Source organism: Eurosta solidaginis, chromosome 2, assembly GCF_040869045.1.
Source record: "Eurosta solidaginis isolate ZX-2024a chromosome 2, ASM4086904v1, whole genome shotgun sequence".
Taxonomy (NCBI): domain Eukaryota; kingdom Metazoa; phylum Arthropoda; class Insecta; order Diptera; family Tephritidae; genus Eurosta; species Eurosta solidaginis.
The window spans coordinates 38,335,061-38,360,697 of NC_090320.1; the positions used below are offsets into that span (position 1 = coordinate 38,335,061).

Below are 25,637 nucleotides of genomic sequence, written 5' to 3' on the forward strand. Positions count from 1 at the left end.
CGAGCAAATAGTTACATGCCAGCTTCAACATACGTGCAAATCTTTATTATCTCCCTGTCAACATGGTTTTGTGCGCCGAAGGTCAACCACTACCAACTTACTGGAGTTTACTTCCTGTCTAAACAACAAACAGATGTCATATACACCGAATTTAGTAAAGCTTTCGACTCAGTCAACCATATGCTACTGATTCACAAGCTTGACGTAGTAGGTTTTCCGAAGCAATAATTATTATGGCTCACAAGCTACCTTACAAACAGGACTCAAAACGTTTTTTATAAAAATACTGCATCTAAGGAAATTAATGTAACCTCTGGTGTACTTCAGGGTAGCCATATGGGCACATTGCTTTTTACCCTTTTCATAAATGACTTACCGCTAATACTTAAACATTCCCGGGCTCTTATGTATGCGGATAATGTAAAACTTTGCTATACATACTTGCCCTCGGACTTGGTTAGTCGGAACCTCCTTCAGGTTGACTTGGATTCATTTCGGAGGTGGTGCACACCGAAACTACTCGTTTTCAACTGTTCCAAATGTAAGCTTATGACTTTTCACCGAGTGAAGCCATATTTGACTCTATATACTCTAAATGCAACACCTCTGTAGCGATTATCTACAGTTAGTGATTTAGGTGTACTTTTCGACCCAAAACTATGTTTTAATACGCATATTTCATCCATTGTAAATAAAGCAACGGGTATACTTGGCTTTGTTAAACCTTGGGCCAAAGAGTTTAAAGATCCTTATCTCACGAAGATCCTATACACTTCCTAGGTCCGACCAGTTCTTGAATATTGCTCGTGTGTCTGGTGTCCTGGACACAAAAATCATATAACGCGGATTGAATCTGTGCAGAAACAATTTTTAATATTTGCACTTCGCGGTCTTAATTGGGATTCTAGCATTCATCTTCCACCTTACAGAAGTAGGCTTCTTTTCATCAATCTTCCTACTCTAGAAAACCGTAGAATACTACTTGGGGTGTTGTTCATACATAAGTTGGTCATCGGCGAAATTGATTCTTCTGAATTGCTAGCTCGGCTTAATTTCGCTGTTCCCGCTAGGACGTCGAGACACTACGCGCCTTTTCTTTTACCGCTATGTCGCCTAAACTTTGCAAACATTGATCCTCTGCGGATTTGGTGCGTGCACTACAATGGCGTGTTCTAGCTAGTACCGAGAATTCACACGGAAAATGCTCAACAGTCTTGTTTGCAGTTACGTCTTTATAACTTCTACAGTGGTCATTATGTAGAATATCCATCTTTTCGTCATGCGTTCCTAAAGCCCAATGATCGTTGCAGACCGCTATTACACCCATGAAATTGCACAGCATTTGGTGCTCTTCCACTTTTACCGAGCTTTGTTCACGAAAAATTCCGAATTTCCCCGCTGAGCCCCTACGTTTCAACTCATTTCCTTCGATTCCTCTATGTCACGGAACCGAAATAAGGGATATTTCCAGAGTATCGGTTAACACAACTATAAGTAACTTACATGCCCCGCACCTGAGTCCATTTTGGAATCAGCGGTGTAGACTAGTATGCCGTTATTAGCTGGAACCGTGCCCCTCTTTCAATCATTTCCACCTGGAATAATGTGTTAAAATCCCAATGCAGCTGCAGTTTGCGGGAATAATAATCTATTTCGGAACTTAGAGTTCTCGGCGGAAGTAAATTTAGGATACCGCTATGTCCTTTCTGAGTATCCTTCTAGCATTCATATTCCCTGATTCTCAGTGCGGTTTGTGCCGACGTAAATTGTATGTGCATGTCTATCTGAAGCAGGTTTAATATGGGGTTTGGAGCAGGTGCGACAACAGGCTTGGGTGACAGCAAAACACGCAGTGAACTGAACTTTCTTTGGGCTGGTGAGATTATAGTTCTTACTAACAACTAGTCTCACCACACTATAGAGCCATACGTCAGCACTTGTCACACCACTGCCTCTTACAGCCATAGCAGCATCTTTGGCTTAAGACTCCATTTGTTATCGAACATCGCCTTGTAAGAGGTATACCGCGCCAAATGTGGTGATAACGTGCTCAGCATACCACACCAAAGTTCTTCAGGTGTATGTAAGTCCCGTGCAAAGAGGCATCAACAATTTTGAAAATAGTTTTTCTAAACGATGTCGCCCCTCGGCATTAGTTTGATAAACACTCTGAGTTTATTTCTGCCATGGAAAGCTACTCAGTAAAGTTATCCGCATTGTATCTGCCGTTCGGAGTAAGCATAAAACATGTAGCTCCCCTCCCGTCAAAAGGTATCCCGGCCTAAATCTTCTCGGAGCTAAATCGTGCCATGTATTTTTTTAATCATACTGTTGGCCAGTCCATCCCAAATTGTACGTTTTCGTTGTAAAATATGGCTTTGTGCAGAGAGAACATGTTTCCGTTAATTATTTACTTAATTGGCGTTTACCTCGTATACGATTCTGGCCGTCCAGCAAGGCGAGCCAGTCGCTGGCGCCAGTTGGCTACACCAACGTAATATAAATCGTTTTCCACCTGGTCCTGCCAACGGAGTGGGGGCCGCCCTCTTCATCTGCTTTAATAGGCGGACTTCGATACAAATACTTTCTTAGCAGGAGCATCATCTTTCATTCGCATAACATGACGTAGCCGTTGCGTTTTAATTCGCTGGACTATGTTGATGTCTGCGTAAATCTCGTACAGCTCATAAGTGCGTCAAGTCACGCATGATTTCAGTTTGCAGATGAAGGGACCTTACTTTTCAATTGCCTACCCAGTCCAAAGTAACATATGTTATTCGCCGGACTTCAGAGCTGATGTCGTTGTTTGTGTTAATTCTGAAATTTCTAAAAATGTGAACCTGATTAAGGTTCAGTTGGTCTTACTTATGACTATCAATAGAAATTTGACGCGTCCAAGGCTTTTATTTAATTGTCTGATCAACGCCCTAGATTAATGAGGAGTGTGATGACTAGTACCTAGGACCTACCTAATTATTTTCTCGCTTTTAGTATTATTATTACTTAATTTAAGTACTGTTTTCAATAAAACCGTTTAACTAAAAAAATTTTTTTAATTATTTTATTTTCAAAGTTTTTAGTCTTTATTTAATTGCCTATTATTTCTCATTCTATTTAGTTCATTTAGTGACTCATTATTACAAGGAATCTTTCCTGACAATTTGTTATAATCTTAGCCTTCAATACATAATCCTTCCAAAGACTTTACTCGACTCAGCATATGCTTATCCCTCCCCGAACTCCAAAGTATTTTGAAGTCACTTCTATCGGACTGTATGTAATATTTATGTGTTCCAAATATGAGCCAAATCGGACCCAAATACGATTTTTTTTAATATCTCGACCCTTGCGCCACCTATCGGAGTGTTTTTCTTATTATTGCATTGTCATCGGGTTCTGAACTATATTCGAAGTTTCAAGCTTGTAGCTTATCGGGAACTTACTTAAATTTTAATTGCAAAATTCTGTTCGGCCGGCCGCTAGACAGAGTCAAGCTAAAATAAAACCGTTTAAAAACAACGGGTAAGCATTCGGCAGTGGCGGAAGAAGCATTTACAGCAGAAGAATGAGCTGTGGCTTTATTAAATGCGGCAACGGCGCTGGTAGGTTCAGAATGGTTTCCTTTTTGGGCTACAGTAGCGGCAGTCCCAAAGTTGCGGCAGCAGCAGCACCAGCATCGGCAGTATCGGCATTTTCAGCGTCAAGATTTGCAACACCGGCAGTATCAGCATTTCCATCGGCGGTGGCGGCAGCAGCAGAGTTTGTCATGATTTCATGCACTTCAGCATGTTCTGGGATCGGCGCGCCTACAGCGCTGCATAACAAATTACGAAGCTGTCCCGTGTTCGCAGAGGATGGAAATTCCACCTGGGCTTTGGTAAGCGCATTTATTATGTCCTCTCGTACCGGAAGTATCCTCCACATCTTTATTTTGCAGTCTTACCAATATAATATTAACACTACATATTTTTAGTATTACCAACCTAACACTATTCTTATTATTGAGGGTAACCCTCCTCTACTAAGTTTATACTACACTTACAAAATAAGCTTATCCTACTTTTACAAATGGGAAACTGATTTTGTTCGTGACATGGAAGTCACGCGGGGTGGCTTGCCGACGTCTTTCCTGTTGTCCTATTCAAGAACCACCAGTGATAGTATTCCATTTTCTTATCGTAACCTTCAGCTTTGACATCTTGAAACCGCCAATTTCAAATGGCTGGTCAATGTTAGATTTAGTCCAATGTAGATCAAGCATATATCTCTGCGAATTTGCCGAACATTCACAATTTCTACAAAGCCGGAAAAAAATATTACAACTCCCTCCTTCCCTCGATATGCTTCCGGAGTCTTTTGGGGAACCGTACGGAATGATTTAGAGGACTCTCTTGCGCTTCTGTTGGGGTCATTCGGACGTCATTTCGGGGTGATTTTGATGACTGCCTCCGGGTTTTTGTTGTTATTGTAGCGATACTGATACTCCCCGACGGTTTTGGGGAGTTTATCGATGTTGATTGTCCTTCGTCGCATATATGTAGATCCGGTACGTTCCGGTAACAAGCACCATTAAGGTACAAGCCCGACCATCTCGGGAACGATTAAATTTTACCACATTGAAGCTGGCTAGTTCAATGCCTTATAGGCTGCTTTCGCCGCCCCTTTATTCTTAACAAGTGTTACCAGCGAGGAGTTGTAATCACCCAGCGGGTTAGGGGGCTTAGAATATACTCGCGGCAGGTATGCCTGTCGTAAGAGGCGACTAAAATACCAAATAGATTCAAGGGGTTGTGTAGCGCAATCCTTTCAAGGTGTTGCCAGCGCAAAATATAGCTTCTCCAACCCAATTGTCAACCTCACCTATCCGTGACGAATCCTGTTTCATTAACATGCGATGCTCTGGTGGCCCCAAACTCCTCATGGATCTAGGGGGTGGGAGGGCGGTATGGCCTTGAAGGCCCAATGTGGTTGTTGCCAACTTCAAGACTACCAACACTGTCCCTCCAACGAAATCCCATTTACATATATGGATGCCTTCCGTTATGTTATGTTTTAACGCTTCGTGAAACGGGTGTCTCATTGGCACAAATCTCTGCATTGAGATACGACAAGAAAACCGATTCCAAAGCCTTGAAATTACAATCTTTCCTTCCTCTCGATATACAGTAATGGACATAGAACTGTACTCATAACTGCCAAAATTGCATTAAGTTTCTATTAACGTCTTTTGGACGTTTTATGAATATATTTGAATTAAAATAAATATATAGAAACCAGCAAGGTTTTTATTTCCTCTTTTTATCTTTCACGTTCTCATTTTACAACAAGTAAGGAAGGCTAAGTTCGGGTGTAACCGAACATAACATACTCAGCTGACAGCTTTGGAGACAAAATAAGGGAAAATCACCAAGTAGGAAAATGAACCTAGGGTAACCCTGGATGTGTTTGTATGACATGGGTATCAAATGGAAGGTATTAAAGAGTATTTTAAAAGGGAGTGGGCATAAGCTCTATAGATGGACGCCTTTTCGAGATATCGCCATAAAGGTGGACCAGGGGTGACTCTATAATGTGTTGTACGATATGAGTATCAAATTAAAGGTATTAATGAGCGTTTTAAAAGGGAGTGGTGGTAGTTGTATATGTGAAGGCGTTTTCGAGATATTGACCAAAATGTGGACCAGGGTGACCCAGAACATCATCTGTCGGGTACCGCTAATTTATTTATATATGTAATACCACGAACAGTAGTCCTGCCAAGATTTCAAGGGCTTTTGATTTTACCCTGCAGAACTTCTTCATTTTCTTCTACTTAATATGGTAGGTGTCACACCCATTTTACAAAGTTTTTTCTAAAGTTATATTTTGCGTCAATCCAATTGCCATGTTTCATCCCTTGTTTCATATTTGGTATAGAATTATGGCATTTTTTTAATTTTTCGTAATTTTCGATATCGTAAAAGTGGGCGTGGTGATAGTCGCATTTCGGCCATTTTTATACCAAGATAAAGTGAGTTCAGATAAGTATGTGAACTAAGTTTAGTAAGGAATATCGATTTTTGCTCAAGTTTTCGTGTTAACGGCCGAGCGGAAGGACAGGCGGTCGACTGTGTTTAAAAACTGAGGATGGCTTCCACCGATTTCGCCCATTTTTACAGAAAACAGTTATCGTCATAGAATTTATGCCCCTACCAAATTTCAGAAGTATTGGTAAATTTTTGTTCGACTTATGTTATTAAAAGTATGCTAGACAAATTAAATGAAAAAGGGCAGAGTCACGCCCATTTTGAAATTTTCTTTTATTTTTGTATTTTTACTGGAGTTGAATGTTGACAAAATTTACTTATATACTGTAAAGATATTTAATTTTTTGTTAAAATTTGACTTAAAATTTTTTTTTTTAAGTGGGCGTGTTTGTCATCCGAATTTGCCCATTTTTATTTAAGACACATATAGTAATAGGAGTAATGTTCCTGCCAAATTTCACCATGATATCTTCAACGGCTGCCAAATTACAGATTGCAAAACTTTTAAATTACCTTCTTTTAAAAGTGGGCGGTGCCACTCCCATTGTCAAAAATTTTGCAAATTTTCTATTTTGCGTCATAAGGTCAACCCACCTACCAAGTTTCATCGCTTTATCCGTCTTTGGTAATGAATTATCACACTATTTCGGTTTTTTGAAATTTTCGATACAGAAAAAGTAGGCGTGGTTATAGTCCGATTTCGTTCATTTTGAATAGCGATCTGGGATGAGTGCCCAGGAACCTACATACCAAATTTCATCAGGATACCTCAAAATTTACTTAAGCTATCGTGTTAACGGACAGACGGACGGACGGACAGACGGACGGACATGGCTAAATTAATTCTTTTTTCGCCCATATCATTTTGATATATAGAAAGAAGTCTATATCTATCTCGATTAGTTTATGCCGTTGCGGATTACCGTTATGCGAACAAAATTAATATACTCTGTGAGCCCTGCTCAGCTGAGTATAATAAGAATCTCTTAAACATTGTACTGAAATTATAGTATAAACATTTTGTACAAAAATACCCAATATTTACTTTAAAATTACCCTCTCCTTTGTATATAAATCGGATTGGGCAAGGCTATGCTAATTTTAGGCATCAGAGAAACTTCATAATTTGTATGTTAATCAAAAATGACAACCTCATATAGACTTTGGAACTACCTTCTTTTTTATAACATGCTACCTACATAAAACATTTTGAAGATATATTCCACTTCCTTATATCACTTTCAACTTGCATTTATTCGCAAGTATTACAAGCTTCCCTTTCATGGAGAGTACATACATACATACATACCTAGGTTCTTGGTTCTAATTTACTTACTCTAGTATTCATGAATTGTAATGTGCATGTATGACTTCGTGGCGGTATAACTCCTACTTACTTTTCAATATATCACTATTTTACATGCAAAGCTTTCACTCTTATTAATCACTTTTACTTTTGTAGCAACACATTTTAATGAAACGCAACATAAATCAAAATTTCTATTAAAAACTAACTAATTGAACCGCACTCAAATAAACTTTTCACTTCGGCAAATCACCTCGCAATTTGAACTGTTTTCTGTTCCATAACGAGTAGTTATGCTGTTCCGGTAAAGTGCTGCCAAGGCCAATAAAAACTAAATGCTATTTGCGACATCTATTTTCGAGCGTTACATGTACAGTAAATATCGAGATCGATTGGGCCCTTTCAGCGAACACAATTGTTGCGTTCCAATGAAGCGTGAAGATACGGATAGAAATTTTACATGCAAATGCAACAACAATGTGATCCACAAATCACACACAGAAGATTGTGCATTCACGAATTCAAAATTGTTTCGTTCTGTGCATCTACGTCACACTTGACTGCTTCAGCGAATGAAAGAAAGAGAGACAAAGACAAGAGCTACACGAAAATGACGTAAAAATTGCCCATAAAATAATGTTTACATGCGCAATGCGCCACCTTCTATAATTCCATCATGAATGTGATCCATATGAATCAATTTGTTGTTGCATTTGCATGTTAAATTTTTATCGATATCTGGATCACTGTCATTAGAACGCGAGGAATGTTGTTCTTCTCGCACTACGTAGACAATTTTTTTTATTATTTGTTAATTTTTTTTTTTTTTTTTTGCAAAATACACAAAATTATGGTGATTTTATCCTCTTTGGTGATGTGACGATGTGACTGGGATGACTTATAACCATAAAACCATAACCAGATAAAACAGCTGATCTAACCTACCTTATGGAAATCAATGTAATCGATTAATTTTGAAATAACATAACGCTAACACCATAACCATACCATAGCCAAACAATTGGTGTTTGTTTTCTCGCCATATACATAACCTAAAAATATTTGAGATGGTGAATTTAATAACATTTTGCAGATTTTCTTCATTGTTTTGGATACGTTATGACTAAGATACTTAATTTTTTGTGGAATATGTTTGTAATGTTTTGCGTTTTCTTCATTTTTATGAAATTTTCACGATTTTTAGGTTAAGACACTATTAATCGATCACATTGTAGATGGTTATGAACATGGGTATGGTTAAGACTATGGCGTTAGGGATTAAGGCCAAATTAAACTTCCTTAACCCCAACGCCATAGTCGTAACCATACCCATATCCATAACCATCTACAATGTGATCGATTAATGGTGTCTTAACCTAAAAATCGTGAAAATTTCATAAAAATGAAGAAAACGCAAAACATTACAAACATATTCCACAAAAAATTAAGTATCTTAGTCATAACGTATCCAAAACAATGAAGAAAATCTGCAAAAATCTGCTTTTTTGCAGCAATATAGGATACTTATACGATTGTGGCGGGCCATTGGTAATAAATAAACGTATACAACCCTGTAGATACAAGAAAGTTGGCTGTGATTCCCTTAGTTTCCGTTCTATCAAAAGAATGTACAATACTGCCGTCTCTTTCTTTTTCTTTCACCTACGTGTGAAGACATCGCGTATTTCACGTCGGTGTAAATTAAATTAAACATTTTATTAAAATGGTGAGTGCGTAATCGGAATGGTAAAAGAAATTGCTCCGTGACATAACTCCAAAAGTAAATAAAGTTAAATTTTTAGTTACAGTGGAACGATGCATTCGAAATTTGAAGATTAAAAATCGCTCCAGTTGCTAAGACTTTTATATATTGCAACTCGTTAATTGGTTTATTTTCTTTTCATTTTACAGGGTTTCGTTAAAGTAGTCAAGAACAAGCAGTACTTCAAGCGGTATCAAGTGAAATTCCGCAGGCGTCGTGAGGGTAAAACGGATTACTATGCTAGGAAACGTTTGATCTTCCAAGACAAAAATAAGTACAACACACCCAAATATCGTTTGATTGTACGTTTGTCCAACAAGGATATCACTGTACAAATCGCCTATGCCAGAATTGAGGGTGATCGTGTTGTTTGTGCTGCCTATTCGCATGAGTTGCCAAAGTATGGAGTTAAAGTAAGTATTTTTTTTACAAATGAGTGCTCCGGCAATTGAACAGATAAATTTTAGGTTATGTTAGAAAAGTAATAGCTTTTTCCTTTTTGGTAAAGGTCGGTTTGACCAACTATGCTGCCGCTTATTGCACTGGTTTATTGGTTGCACGTCGTATCCTCAACAAATTGGGTCTGGATACCCTGTATGGTGGTTGCACTGAAGTCACAGGTGAGGAATACAATGTTGAACCTGTCGATGATGGCCCAGGCGCTTTCCGTTGCTATTTGGATGTTGGTCTTGCTCGCACAACGACAGGTGCTCGTGTATTTGGTGCCATGAAGGGTGCTGTGGATGGTGGTTTGAATATTCCCCACTCCGTCAAGCGTTTTCCCGGTTATAGTGCCGAAGCAAAGAGCTTTAATGCTGATGTGCATCGTGCTCATATATTTGGTCAACATGTTGCTGATTATATGCGTACACTTGAGGAGAACGATGATGAAAGCTTCAAACGGCAATTCAGTCGATACATCAAATTGGGAATACGTGCTGATGATGTGAGTACTATTCTAAATAAGTATATATTAGCTTAACGTCCATTTTAAAAATTACCGCTGTGTCTTGTTGCCCATGACGCTGGCTGTGCCAAAAGTGGACCACATTAATATTTGAGGAACCTATGTTCGAAATCTATCAATTATATTCAATATGCTACATTTCCTGTTATGGTTGCACATCAACGTAAACTAATTTAGGGCACACTTTCCATTGCGGTGCTAAGGAATTCGGTATAAAGTGTCTTATGTTTCATGAGGTGATAGGAAAACATTGTGAGCGGATTTGAGATAAAAAATAAAAAAATAGATGTAAGGCGCGATAACCTCCGAAGAGATCTAAGGCCGAGCTTCTCATCCAATTGAGTAGTGCTCCTCTTGATTTTCCCTACAAATTGGCCGGACGGGACCTACATGTTTTATGCCGACTCCGAACGGCATCTGCAAGTCAGATGAGTTTTCACTGAGAGGTTTTCATGGCAGAATACACTCGGAACGCTTGCCAGACACTGCTGAGAAGCGACCCCGCTTAGAAAAATTTTCTTCTAATTGAAACACCTTATTCCTAGAATTTTGATGTTGCTTTGCCCGGGGTGTGAACCCAGGGCATACGGTGTGGTAGGCGGAGTACGCTCTCATCGCAGCGGATCGTGAGTAATGTATGGAGAGATTTGGGATCCCATTGCCTCTCACATGGCAAAAAAGAATACTCGTAAGTTTTTCAATTTTCGAGGTTCAATACAAACAAGTTGAATTTCATTTATTTTGCGAGGAGAATAGAAGCGGGAATATTATGTTTCAGCTCGTAATTCCTCTGGATCAGTTACGACACACATTTCAAGCGGAAGTATTCGTTCAGTGCTACGTTATAAAACCAAGGCCCGTATTACGTATTACAAACCGTGATAGAAGCTCATTTTTTAAATGCCAATAGCTCTGAAACTGATTCTCATACCTTTTTCCAAATTGCCATTCATAAATGAAAATTATTTGATAAATAAAATTGTTCCTGCAGTTTATAGTGGTTTAGTAACTATCGTTGTCTTATCATGTGCCATTCTAAAACCAATGCATAAAGCAACAAATTGGGCTCGTAATGGAAAGAGTACCCTTAACATGTTTTGCAAATTTCTTTTTTTTTTTAAATTTCCAAAACGAAAAATTTATTTAATAATTCAAAAATTTCCTTCTATTTTATTTACAGCTTGAAACTATTTACAAAAAAGCCCACCAAGCAATTCGCGCTGATCCTACCCACAAGAAGAAGGAGCAGAAGAGCGGAGGCGTGAAGAAACGGTGGAATGCTAAGAAACTCACAAATGAACAGCGTAAGGTTAAGGTTGCCGAACACAAGGCGGCTTACATTGCCAAGCTGAAGTCCGAATCTGAAGCTTAAACTATAGCTTCGTTGATGGACAAGTGGGAAAAAAGTGAAAATGATTTTGTAAACACTTTATTATTATAAAAATAATAATATTATAGGCTTTTATTTACAAAAAAAAAATACTATTTTATTTTCTGCTGAGCAAATAATTACTGTATAGAAACCCCCCGCCATCATGCCCGAAATACGTCTTGTGTGTTCGTTTTCGATATGTCCCCCACCCAAGAACTCGGTTGTTAGAAGGTCATTAAAGCGGATATCTAAATGGATACATAAATAAATGCACAACATCGCGCGTGTTTTCACAGTGCCTCTGTAGGCGTATTGGAAAATACAGCCGCAATGCCAACGAAACTGTTGCGATATTAGAATTGAGCCCTGGGCTAATGGGGTATACCGTTGATCGCTGTTGTACTATACTACCCTAGTGATTGGGTCGTATACGTCAGTTTTTCGATAAAAAATGTTTATCCAACGTTTCACGTTTAATTATTATGAAATATTTTTACCGAAGGTTGAGAATATTTAATAGAAGAATGAACCTGGAAACACTACCTGACAGATCATCGAGCAATTTCTGTCAAATAAAGTAAGCGTAACTGAAGCTGGTTAAAACGCCTTAACTCAAAAACTTTCAGTATTCTGGATCACAGTTGTAGGTGTTAGGGAATTTAAAAGCCGAACGGTTAAGGCGCTACACGGCTTAATCGGTTTATCGATAACAACTGCCTATTTGTATATATCTATTGAACCAAACCAAATGACAAAGTTTTTGATTTTGCAATATGTAGGTACCCACTAGTAGATTAATCCACAATTTGGATGAAGTTCCATCATCATTAACCCTTCCAGGCGAAAATTATAATTTATCAGTACACAAATGACCCAACACCTAAATTTCCCTATAGCTCTTGAACCAAGCAAGATTTTGTAGCTTTTGTTTCGCATTATATAACCACCTATTTGTAGATTAATCCACAATTTGATCCATTGTTCTATGGTGAACGGTTCAATTTCTACGTGTGATTTATCGGTTGATCGATCAGTGCTGACTCTTAACTGCTTTTTGTGTATATCTCTTGAACTAAGCAAAATTTCAAACTGTTTTTTATTGCATAATATAGCTCCCACTTTTAGCTTTATGCACAACATGTTTCAAGTTTCTATCGTCAACAGTTATGCCGCTAAGTGCATTAATGGGGTTTTCGATTATTACTGTCTATTTCTTGAACCAAGCCAAATAACAAAGTTTTTGTTTTTGCAATATATAGGTACCCACTTGTAGATTTATACACAATGTAATACAAACTGCTATCATCCCTTCAAGGCCAAAATGTGAATTTAGCGGTACACAAATGACCCAGCAATTAAATTGCTCTATATTTCTCGAACCAAGCAAAATTTTCGAAACCCTTTTTCTCCATTATATAGCCACCTACATATAGATTTATTCACAATATCATATAAGGTTGCATCATTAACCCTTCAAAGCGAAAAGGTGAATTGATTGGTACACAAATGACCCAGCACCTAAATTGCCATATAACTCCTGAACCAAGTAAGATTTTTTAAATTCTTTGTTTGCATTGTGTAGCCACTCATTTATAGATGAATGCAGACTCTCTTTCAAGGTTCTACCATTAGCGGTTCAATTTTTACGTGAGATTTATCGGTTGATCAATAAGGCCTGAGATTCAACTGATTTTTGTGTATATCTCTTGAACAAAGCAAAATGTCACCTTTTTTTTGTGCATTCATAAGCTACCTACTAGTAGATTAATCCACAATTTGATTCAAGGTTCCGTCATTAAAGGTTAAGCCGCTAAGTGCATTAATCGGTTTTTCGATTATTACTGTCCATTTCTTGAACCAAGCTAATTTACAAAGTTTTTGTTTTTGCAATACATAGCTACCTACTTTTATTAGACTTGCATCAAGCGATATACATGAATTTAGACCAGTTATCGATAAAACGCTGAACCCACGTAGCGGCTTAACCGTTAATTATGGAACCTTGATTCAAATTGTGGATTAAACTACTTGTGAGTAGATATATATTGCAAAAACAAAAAGTTTGTTATTTGGCTTGGTTCAAGAAATGGACAGTAATAATCGAAAACCCGATTAATGTACTTAGCGCCATAACCGTTGATGATAGAAACTTGAAACATGTGGTGGATAAAGCTAAAAGTGGGAGCTATATTATGCAATAAAAAACATTTTGAAATTTTGCTTAGTTCAAGAGATATACACAAAAAGCAGTTAAGAGTCGGCGCTGATCGATCAACCGATAAATCGCCCGTAGAAATTGAAATGTTCACGATAGGACAATGGATCAAATTGTGGATTAATCTACAAATAGGTGGTTATGTAATGTGAAACAAGAGTTACGAAAATCTGGTTGGGTTCAAGAGATATGGAGCAATTTAGGTGCTGGGTCATTTTTGTACCAATAAATTCTCATTTTTGGCTTAAAGGGTTAAAGATGGAACTTTATATTAAATTGTGGATTTATCTGCAAGTAGGTGAGTATAAAATTCAGAAAAAGGCTTTCGAAAATCTAGCTTGGTTTGAGAGATACATATAGGGAAATTTAGGTGCTGGGTCATTTGTACACAGATAATTTCAATTTTAACCTTGAAGGGTTAATGATGGAACTTTTTATCAAATTGTGGATTAATCTGCAAGTAGGAAGCTATATAATAAAAAAAAACTAAGTTTGAAATTTTGCTTGGTTCAAGAGATATACACAATAATCGTCAGTAGTTGTCGATAAAACGAAATCTCACGTAGCGCTTAAACCGATAATGAAAAGGATCTTGAAACAAATTCAAAAATTTTTTGTTTGCACTCATATATGTAGCTACCTATAAGTGGATTTATCCAAGATTTGTTACAGTGTTCTCTGATGAACGGTTAAAGCGCTAAGTGGACTAATCCGTTTTTCGATAACTACTGTCAATTTGTGTATATTTCGTAAACAAAGCCAAATTACAAAGTTTTTGTTTTTGCTAAATATAGGTACCCACTTGCAGATTTATACACATTGTAATATAAAATTCTATCATTAACCCTTCAAGGCAAAAATGTGAATTTATCGGTACACATATGACCCAGCACTTAAATTGCTCTATATTTCCCAAACCAAGCAAAGTTTTCGAAACCCTTTTTCTGCACTATAGCCACCTACTTATAGATTAATCCGAAATTTCATATAAAGTTGCATCATTAACCCTTCAAGGCGAAAAGGTGAACTGATTGGTACACATATGACCCAGCGCCTAAATTGCCCTATAACTCTCGAACCAAGTAAGATTTTTTAAATTCTTTGTTTGCATTATATAGCCACCCATTTATAGATGAATGCAGACTTTGTTTTACGGTTCTCCCATTAGCGGTTTCAATTTTTACGTGAGATTTATCGGTTGATCAATACGCCATGAGTTTCAACCGATTTTTGTGTATATCTCTTGAACAAAGCAAAATGTCAATATTTTTTTTGGTTCATTCATAAGCTACCTACTAGTAGATTAATCCACAATTTGATTCAAGGTTCCTACATTAACGGTTAAGCCGCTAAGTGCATTAATCGGGGTTTCGATTATTACTGTCCATTTCTTCAACCAAGCCAATTTACAAAGTTTTTGTTTTTGCAATATATGGGTACCTACCAGTATTAGACTTGGTTCAAGCGATATACACGAATTGACAGTAGTTATCGATAAAACGCTTAACCCACGTAGCGGCTTAACCGTTAACGATGGAACCATGATTCAAATTGTGGATTAACCTAATAGTGAGCAGATAAATGTTGCAAAAACAAAAACTTTGTTATTTCGCTTGGTTCAAGAAATGGACAGTAATAATCTAAAAACCGATTAATGCACTTAGCGCTATAACCGTTGATGATAGAAATTTGAAACACGTTGTGGATTAAGCTACAAGTAGGAGCTATATTATGCAACAAAAAAGTTTGATATTTTGCTTAGTTCAAGAGATATACACAAAAAACAGTTAAGAGTCGGCACTGATCGATCAACCGATAAAGCGAACAATTTCTACGTTCCGTTCATGATAGAATAATGGATCAAATTGTGGATTAATCTACAAATAGGTGGCTGTATGATGATAATTGATGATGGTTTAAGAGATATAGAGCAATTTGTGGTGTTGGGTCATTTCTGTACCAAATATTTAAATTTTTACCTTGGAAGGTTAATGATGGAAATGTTTATTAAATTATGTATTAATCTGCAAGTAGGCATCTATATAATACAAAAAAAAAGTTAAAACAAACTTGCTTATTTTAAGAGATATAGGGCAATTTAGTTGCTGGGTCTTTTTTGTAACGATTATTTCCATTTTCGCCTTGAAGGGTTAATGATGGAAGTTTATGTGAAACTGTGGACTAATCTACAAGTAGGTACCTACATATTGCAATAACAAAAACATTGTCATACGGCTTGGTTCAAGAGATATACACAAAGGAACTGTATTTATCGAAAAACCCAGCACCTAAACCGTTAATGATAGAACCTTGAAACAAATTGTGGAGCGATCTACAAGTGGGTAGCTAAATGAATGCAAAAAAAACTTTTGAATTTGGCTTTGCTCAAGAAATATACACAAAAAGCAATTAGTAGTCAGCACTGATCGATCAACCGGTAAATCGCACGTAGAAATTAAACCATTAATGATAAATTCTTGTTGTTGTTGTTGTAGCAGTGCTTCGATAGATTCTTCAGACAAATTGTGGACTAACCTACAAGTAGGTGGCTATGTAATACAGAACAAGCGTTTCGAAAATCCTGCGCGGTTTAAGAGATATACCACAATTTAGGTGCTGGGTCATATGTGTACCGATAAATTCCAATTTTTGCGCAATTGCTTCAACTTTGCCGAAGAAATTGATGCCTTTCATAAAAAATTACAATGCTGTGCCAACTGCAGCTCGAACACACGCATTATGCATTCGATACGATACTGGGTTCCAAATACTCAATGCCAAAATGGAACGTGTTACAACTCTTGTAAGTAGGGCTGGGACTATCCGCATATTCGAATATCCATACGGATATCCGTTGACAGGGATAAAATACGGACGGCATGGATATCCGGTTAATGTTCGTTTATGAAACTATCCGGATATCCGGATTTATGAAAATCCGGTTAATAACCTTATTTTTGGATATCCAGTGAAATCAACAAATTGATGTACCATATATGTTTATTTAACATTAATAACACTAAATTCGTGGGACATTTAAATGAATTAACAGCGTTTTTTCACAATATAAACACATGGCAATGTTCTTATTTTCACTTGTTTGTAAAATTGTAGCTTTTTAATTTTTGACGCTAATTTAATAATCTACAAACATATTTTGTGAATAATTTTTCGATGTTTGCTTCGTTCAATTCTGATATGCAGATATTCAACTTTTATATTCCCGTATCCGGACGTACGGATATCCGAATTTTCCGTTTACGTATCCGGATAGCCGAACAGCGGATATCCGGATTTCGCATTTGTGAATCCGGATAGCCGGATTTTTGCTTAGCTATCCGGTTATTCGAATATCCTGGTTATCGGGATAGTTGAAAAATCCGGATGTAGTTCACAGCCCTAATAGTAAGTAATCATATTGAAATTCATGTTTCTAAGCTTTGTTCATTGGAGTTTTTATTTTATTTTCGGCACTTAATCCTTAGTATTGCAATTCATGAGAATATATAAGTTCTTTATAGTGTTTTTATTTGTTGCTTTTAAATGGGTAAATATATAGCAAAATTATATAGCCTATATTTATATATAATACATTTGGTATATAAAAAATAATTTTTTTTTTTTTATTTTAATTGCACAGAGTATAAATATATACATATATATGTCATTTGCGCTATTATGACCAAGAGAGTTGCTACTTAAAACATCTTTGTTTTTAAGCTGTGATTTTACGGATGTCTTATAATTGAAGTACCTAGGTGTAATAATTGATGAGAAACTAAGTTTCACAGAACATATGAATCATTTAGAGAAGAAAATTGCACAGAAAATAGGATTTATGTATCGAACATGTAAGCATATTAGCCAACATCACAAAATATTAGTATATAGATCAATTGTAGAACCACATTTTATTTACTGCCCATCCATACTACTAGTAACAAATGATACGTTAATTAATAAGCTCCAAATACAGTAAAACAAAGCAATGCGTTTGATACTAAAATGCTCTTATAGAACATCGAAAAGTATTATACTTCCTATGTTAAATTAGCTTAGTATTAAACAATTAATCTGTTATTACTCTTTGAAGTTTATACATTACATAACACAGGGAATGTTACCAAATTATCTGAGTCATAGGATACAGTCCAATCATAAGATCCATAACTATGGAACTAGGAGTAGCAGAAATTTAAGACTGCCCAAAGTAAGAACCGAGTTCGCAAAAAAGACCTTAGAATACGTAGGCTATAAAATGTATAATGAACTACCAGCAAAGATAAAAGACTGTGAAAACGTTGTTAAGTTTAAAGAAAAACTATTTCTATATTGTAAAAATTAAAATATGTAATACTAGTTAAACAATGAATTTACTCATTTCTTTTTAGTGAAATAGTTTTAAGAAACAATTATGAATTTTTTAAATTGTACTATACAATGAATTAGGCTTTTTTGGCCGTAATAAATAAAATAATAATAATAAAAAAATTTTAATTTATAGAAAATTTGATTGAACGTCATTTGAGTCTTATCGGTTCAATTTAAATACCCAGCGTAACATAGTTATTTTTTTTTATACTCAGCTGAGCATAGCTCACAGAGTATATTAACTTTGTTCGTATAACGGTAATCCGTAACGGCATAAACTAATCGAGATAGATTTAGACTTCTATATCTATATCAAAATGATCCGGGCGAAAAAAGAAATTCATTTAGCCATGTCCGTCCGTTCGTAAACACGAACACTTGAGTAAATTTTGAGGTATGGTAATGAAATTTGGTATGTAAGTTCCTTGGCACTCATCGCAGATCGCTATTTAAAATGAACGAAATCGGACTATAACCACGCACACTTTTTACCCCAGCTGGTTAGGGGATCAGAATATACCAGCGGTAGGTATGCCTGTCGTAAGAGGCGACTAAAATACCAGATTCAATGGGCTGTGTAGCGCAACCATTCAGGTTGCCAGCGCAATATATAGCTTCTCCAAACCCAATTGTCAACCTCACCTATCCGCGGCGAATCTTGTTTCACTAACAGATGAGGCTCTGGCGACCCCAAGCTCCTCATGGAACTTGGGGGTAGGGAGGGAGGGAATGGCCTGAAGGTTTAATGCGGCCACATAAATCGTTCCCGAGATGGTCGGGCTAGCACCTTAATGGTGCTATGGTACCGGAGCGTACCGGATTTGTATCCGGCAAAGGACCACCACATCGATAACACTCCCCAAAGCCTTCGGGGAGCAACCTTATCGTTACAACAACAACAACGCCCACTTTTCGATATCGAAAATTTCGGAAAACCGAAAAAGTGCGATAATTCATTACCAAAGACGGATAAAGCGATGAACATTGGTAGGTGGGTTGATCTTTTGACGCAGAATAGAAAATTAGTAAAATTTTGGACAATGGGGGTGGCACCGCCCACTTTTAAAAGAAGGTAATTTAAAAGTTTTGCAAGCTATAATTTGGCAGTCGTTGAAGATATCATGATGAAATGTGGCAGGAACGTTACTCCTATTACTATATGTGTGCTATATAAAAATATATCGGATGACGAACACGCCCACTTTAAAAAAAAAATTTTAAGTAAAATTTTAACAAAAAATTAATATGTTTACAGTATATAAGTAAATTATGTCAACGTTCAACTCCAGTAATGATATGGTGCAACAAAATACAATAATAAAAGAAAATTTCAAAATGGGCGTGGCCCACCCTTTTTCATTTAATTTGTCTAGAATACTTTTAATGCCAACAAAAATTTGCCAGTCCTTGTGAAATTTGGTAAGGGCATAGCTTCTATAACGATAACTGTTTTCTGTGAAAATGTGCGAAATCGGTTGAAGCCACGCCCAGTTTTTATACGCAGTCGACCGTCTGTCATTCCACTCGGCCGTTAACACGATAACTTGAGCAAAAATCGATATATCTTTACTAAACTTAGTTAACGTACTTATCTGAAGTCACTTTATCATGGTATTAAAAATGGGCGAAATTCGACTATGACCACGCCCACTTTCTCGATATCGAAAATTTCGAAAAATGAAAAAAAAAATGTTATAATTTTATACAAATACGAATAAAGGGATGAAACATGGTGATTGGATTCGATTTTTTGACGCAAAATATAACTTTGGAAAAAACTTTGTAAAATGCGTGTGACACCTACCATATTAAGTAGAAGAGAATGAAAAAGTTCTGCAGGGCGAAGTCAAAAGCCGTTGGAATCTTGGCAGGAATACTGTTCGTGGTATTACATATATAAATAAATTAGCGGTACCCGACAGATGATGTTCTGGGTCACCCTGGTCCACATTTTGGTCGATATCTCGAAAACGCCTTCGAAAAGGCGTCCACCTATAGAACTAAGGATCGCTCTCTTTTTAAATACTCATTACCACCTTTCAATTGGTATCCATATCATACAAACACATTCCAGGGTTACCCTAGGCTCATTTTCCTATATGGTGATTTTCCCTTATTTTGTCTCCAAAGTTCTCAGCTGAGTATGTAATGTTCGGTTACATCCGAACATAACCTTCCTTACGTGTTTAGTTTCTAATTACAATAAACTTAAGACTATTCTGCTTTTCTTTAAAATCTTAACTGCAACCAACCGTACTCAACTAAATAAAAACTGAATTTAACATTGCTTAACTTTAAAACCAGCTCAAAGTAAACGTATAATTGTGGTTTTCTAAAACAATTTCCGATTTTGTTTTTTTTTTTTTATCTAATTCAGCAGTAGTAAAAAGTCGTCACCTTGATTTTTATCAAAATCGCTAGGATTGCAAAATTCGCAGTGATCAGTATCCAAGGCGCCAGGTGCACAATTATGATGATATGCATGTCCGCATAGGAAAATAATAATATCTTTAAGCGGTGCTATATTTTCGTTCGTACTAATAATCGATCGATGACATTTCAAACAATACTCGGAGGCCGATGCATAACGGCCACGATTTTGTGTATTTACTACTTTTTCATGTTGCTTATAATAGAATTCAAATTGTACTTTTTGCATGCTTTTACGAATTTTCACCTACATAAAGATATTAATTAAAATGATGTTGTTATTTTTAATTTTGTTTTGTTTACGGACCTGCAAACGATAATCCCACAAAAGCTTTACTACAGCATTTCGTAAGCCTGGTATACTTTGACCAAGCTTGATTTTTTCAACAACTGCGACTGGATCCACATAGTCTGGAATAATGCAAAAAAAAGTTTAAACGATATTTATTGATTTGCATTACTGTTACACTGAAAGAAATGGTGCTAGTAAAATCAACAAATCGGTTCTGTCGTTCTTGACTTAACGGAGATTCGGTGAACTTGATCGAATTATGATTAATTCGACCGAGTTCTTTGTCGAGCGCACAAATTGGTTCAGTTATTTCAACAGAAGAGAAATTTTCGCTCTTAAGTTAACAAAATTTTGTAAAATTGACAGATTCCAAATCAATCTAACTGATTTTTCTGTTAACATAACTGATCTCACAGGTCATTTCAACGCTCTCTACTTTGTACTTATGACGATGGTGCAACTTGTTAAAAAAAACACCAAAATAAGAAAACCACCAAATCGAAAAAAACACACAAATTGGGAAAACAACAAAAAACTAGTTTTTCAGTTATCAATACAAAACAAAAAAAACCCTTTTTTGAATTTAATGTAGATGACACTGCAAAAAATGGTGCGATACCGGGACACCTATTTATCGGGTACAATTTTACAACTTCTCCTCCAAGCGAAATGCAAAATTGAGCCCTCTTGTTGCAAAGTTTTGTTTGAATGAACAAGATTTTTCCAAAATTAGTAACATTTTGTTCAAGCTTTTACGAATTTTCACTCACGCGAACGAATCTAATAGGATAATAAAAACATCCTTTTTTAATGTTGATGTTTACGACAGGTGGAGGGTGGAGCCGTGTGTAGAAGTCCACGAAAGTGAGGGAAGCTTGGTCAGAAGCCTCCTGGGAATGGCCAGAGCGATTTTTTTGCATGCGGTTCAAGCATCTCACTACTGCCGGTCGCTTGCGGCCAAGTATCCTCTGAGCTAATGTGAGAAGGCGACAACCTGGCTAGGCCACTCTGACATAATCGGTTTATGGCTAGGGGGGGGGGGGGGGGGGTGTTCATCGGCAGCGTCTGTACACTAGGTGCGGCTGCAAGCGGGCGTCTGTCTTGGAACAAGCGACTCGCTATATAAACAAACAAAAAATATATAAACGTGTAAGTAATATTTTCACCCCCGCTCAGCAGGTTGTGCACTGGGCTTGGGACCCGCCACGTAAAACCATACTCCAATGAAATATAACAACAAGCCTCGGATAAATACACTCTCTATTGATGACGACCATGGCAAACGTTTGAAGGACAATGAATTGAGGGCATGCACCTGGAATGTCCGCTCCCTGAATGGGATTGGTGCAGATGCCCGGCTGGTTGATGTCCTCGTCAAACCAAAATCTGATATCACCGCCAGCCAAGAAATGCGTTGGACAAAACAAGGAAGAAAGAAGATCAAAAATTGTGACATCTTTTGGAGTGGCCATACGAATAAGCGCAGTTTCGGCGTAGGATTCGTGGTGGGAGAGAGACTTTGTCGCCAAGTGCTGGCGTTCACGCCTGTGGACGAGCGTCTCGCCGCTATCCGAATAAAAGCAAAATTTTTTAATATATCATTCATCTGCGCCCATGCGCCGACAGAGGAGAAAGACGATGAGGTTAAAGACACTTTTTATGAACAATTAGAACGCACATATGAGCGCTGCCCCGTCATGATATACAAGTCGTGCTTGGCGACTTTAACGCCAGGGTGAGCAAAGAAGGTGTTTTTGGCCCTACAGTCGGAAAGTTCAGCCTACACAATGAAACTTCTCCTAACGGACTGAGGTTGATTGACTTTGCCGGTGCTCGAAACATGGTCATATCCAGCACGAGGTTCATGCATAAAAAGATACATCAAGCTACATGGCTGTCTCCTGATCGAAATACTCGCAATCAGATCGATCACGTTGCGCTAGATGGTTGGCATGCCTCCAGTGTTTTAGATGTGCGTACGATCCGAGAACCTTACATCGACTCGGACCATTATCTCGTTGCAGCCAAAATACGCACCCGCCTCAACGCGGCTAAAAGCAAGGAACAAAAAACACAAGGAAAGCTAGACTTCGAAAAGCTTCAATCACAACAGACTGCCAATGATTTCGCAACTCGACTCTCACACCTGCTCTCTGAGAGCACAACTCATCCTGAAGGAATACAGGAGCAGTGGGAGCATATCTCCAAAGCACTTCGTACTGCCGCCCAGGAAAAAATTGGTTAGTGGGTGAAGAATGCCGCGTTGCAACCGAAAGAAAAGACGCTGCCTACAGGGCTACGTTAAAAGCGAGCGCGATAAGAGGAGTGTGTGAACGCTATCGTGAGTTGAAAAGGGAAGCGAGCCGCCTTTTCGGGAAGAAACAAGCAGAAGCAGAAAGGCGTGAGTGCGAGGAGCTCGAACTGCTAGCCACCAGGAATAACGCCCGAAAATTTTACCAAAAAATACGGCGACAGACGGAAGGTTTTAAGACCGGGGCAAACTCCTGTAGGAACGAAAACGGCGACCTTGTAACTGGTGTCCAGAGAGTGCTTAGATTATGGAGGGAACACTTCTCAGCTCTCCTAAATGGAGGCAGCCATTCATCGCGCAGAGATGGAGAACCCGATTCCGCAATCGATGATGATGGAATATATGTCCCCCGCCCGATTATGACGATGTTAGAATAGCAATAACCAGATTGAAAAACAACAAGGCCGTGGGCGCTGATGGATTGCCTGCGGAGCTATTCAAGTACGGCGGCGAGGAGTTGGTAAGGCGCAGCAGCTTCTTAGTAAAATATGGGCGGACGAGTGCATGCCCGACGGTTGGAATCTAAGTGTTCTTTGCCCAGTCCACAAGAAGGGGGATACTGCAAAATGCACCAACTATCGTGGAATCAGCCTTCTTAATATCGCATATAAGGTCCTTTCAAGTGTATTGTGCGAAAGATTGAAGCCCACCGTGAACCGGCTGATTGGACCTTATCAGTGCGGCTTCAGACCTGGTAAATCTAACATCGACCAGATTTTCACAATGCGCCAAATCTTGGAAAAAACCCGGAAAAGAGAATCGACACACATCGACACACAAAGCCGCCTTCGACAGCACGAAAAGGAACTGCCTATATGCCGCTATGTCTGAATTTGGTTTCCCCGCAAAACTTAAACGGCTGTGCAAAATGACGTTGAGCAACACCATCAGCTCAGTCAGAATTGGAAAGGACCTCTCCGAGCCGTTCGAAACTAAACGAGGTTTCAGACAGGGTGACCCCCTATTGTGTAATTTCTTTAATTTGATGCTGAAGAAAATTATACTAGCTGCAGAACTTAACCGCACTGGAACAATATACTATAAAAGCGTGCAATTACTGGCATATGCTGATGACATTGGCCTAAACACCCGCGCTGTTAGTTCTGCTTACTCCAAACTGGAAAACGAAGCGGTAAAGATGGGTTTGATGGTGAATGAGGACAAAACGAAGTACCTGCTGTCATCCAGCAAAGAGTCAGCGCATACGCGCCTTGGAAACCACGCTACTGTTGGCAGCCATAATTTCGAAATAGTAAAAGACTTCGTTTATTTGGGAACCAGCATCAACACTAGCAACAACATCAGCATTGAAACACAGCGAAGAATCAATTTTGCTAATAAATGCTACTTTGGACTAGGTAGGCAATTGAAAAGTAAAGTCCTCTCTCGGCGAACGAAAATCATACTCTACAAGTCACTTATCGTACCCGTCCTGCTATATGGGGCAGAAGCATGGACCATGACAACAGCAGATGAAGCGGCTTTGGGAGTGTTCGAGAGAAAAGTTCTTCGAAAGATTTATGGACCTCTACGCGTTGGCGATGGCGATGTACCGAAGAAGATTTAATGATGAGCTGTACGAGCTATACGCAGACATCAACATAGCCCAGTGAATTAAAACGCAGCGGCTGCGCTGGCTAGGCCATGTTATGCGAATGAAAGATGATGCTCCGGCCAAGAAAGTGTTTCTATCGGAACCCGCCTATGGAAGCAGAGGTAGAGGGCGGCCCCCACTCCGTTGGAAGAACCAGGTGGAAAACGATTTAAACTCCCTTGGTGTGACCAATTGGCGCCGGTTGGCGGAGCGAAGGAGCGACTGGCGTGCCTTGCTGGACGGCCATAACCGTTTAGACAGTTAAGCGTCAATTAAGTAAGTAAGTTTACGACAGCATAAAAGTTTGAGTTGTTTTGGAATCGTTTCAAAATAAAGTGTTACGAGAATTAAACTTGCCGAATTACACGTAAAGTTAATCCAGTGGTGAATTACCTTCCCGCGATTTGATTCCTTACTTTTCTATAACTTACAAGTTCTCTATTTAAAATGTTATGTCAAACATTTATACTACAAGTTTTGTTCGAAACAATCAAGTGTGGCAACTCTCCATGCGAGAGAAGAAATTTAGAATGAGCTCAGCTGCAACTGAAAGAATTGAGAATCAGTTTTGTGACTACTATTTTCATTTCTATATTCATATGTATGTATATGTAGCAAGCATGCGTATTTATGTATTCACATATTTACGTATTTATATGGCGGCCGCCGTGGTGTGATGGTAGCGTGCTCCGTCTACCACACCGTATGCCCTGGGTTCACACCCCGGGAAAAGCCACATCAAAATTTTAGATATAAGGTTTTTCAATTAGAAGAAAATTTTTCTAATCGGGGTCGCCCCTCGGCAGTGTTTGGCAACCGCACCGGGTGTATTTCTGCCATGAAAAGCTCTCAGTGAAAACTCATCTGCCTTGCAGATGCCGTTCGGAGTCGGCATAAAACATGTAGGTCCCATCCGGCCAATTTCAAGAGGAGAACGACGCAAATTGGAAGAGAAGCTCGGCCGAAGATCTCTTCGGAAGTTATCGCGCCT

The 25,637-nt window shown here is 38.2% G+C and overlaps 2 protein-coding genes across 4 annotated transcripts in view; one reads left to right on the plus strand and one right to left on the minus strand.

Moving 5' to 3' along the window:
• The first annotated feature begins 8,919 nt into the window (after positions 1-8,919).
• On the plus strand, positions 8,920-11,541 carry RpL5 (ribosomal protein L5). Its single transcript, XM_067769444.1, has 4 exons — positions 8,920-9,058; positions 9,244-9,507; positions 9,603-10,040; positions 11,242-11,541. Exons 1-4 carry the CDS (start codon positions 9,056-9,058, stop codon positions 11,431-11,433), a joined length of 897 nt encoding a protein of 298 aa, XP_067625545.1. The 5' UTR covers positions 8,920-9,055; the 3' UTR covers positions 11,434-11,541.
• Positions 11,542-17,159: 5,618 nt separating this feature from the next.
• lt (vacuolar protein sorting-associated protein light) overlaps positions 17,160-25,637 on the minus strand; it is a 60,009-nt gene continuing 51,531 nt past the window's right edge. For all 3 annotated transcript variants that reach the window (XM_067765040.1, XM_067765039.1, XM_067765041.1), the window contains 2 exons: positions 20,757-20,860; positions 17,160-20,696 (listed from right to left, as the gene is read on the minus strand). In XM_067765040.1, coding sequence (XP_067621141.1) covers positions 20,388-20,696; positions 20,757-20,860 — 413 coding nt within the window. In that variant the 3' untranslated portion in view covers positions 17,160-20,387. The remainder of the gene's footprint in view (positions 20,697-20,756; positions 20,861-25,637) is intronic.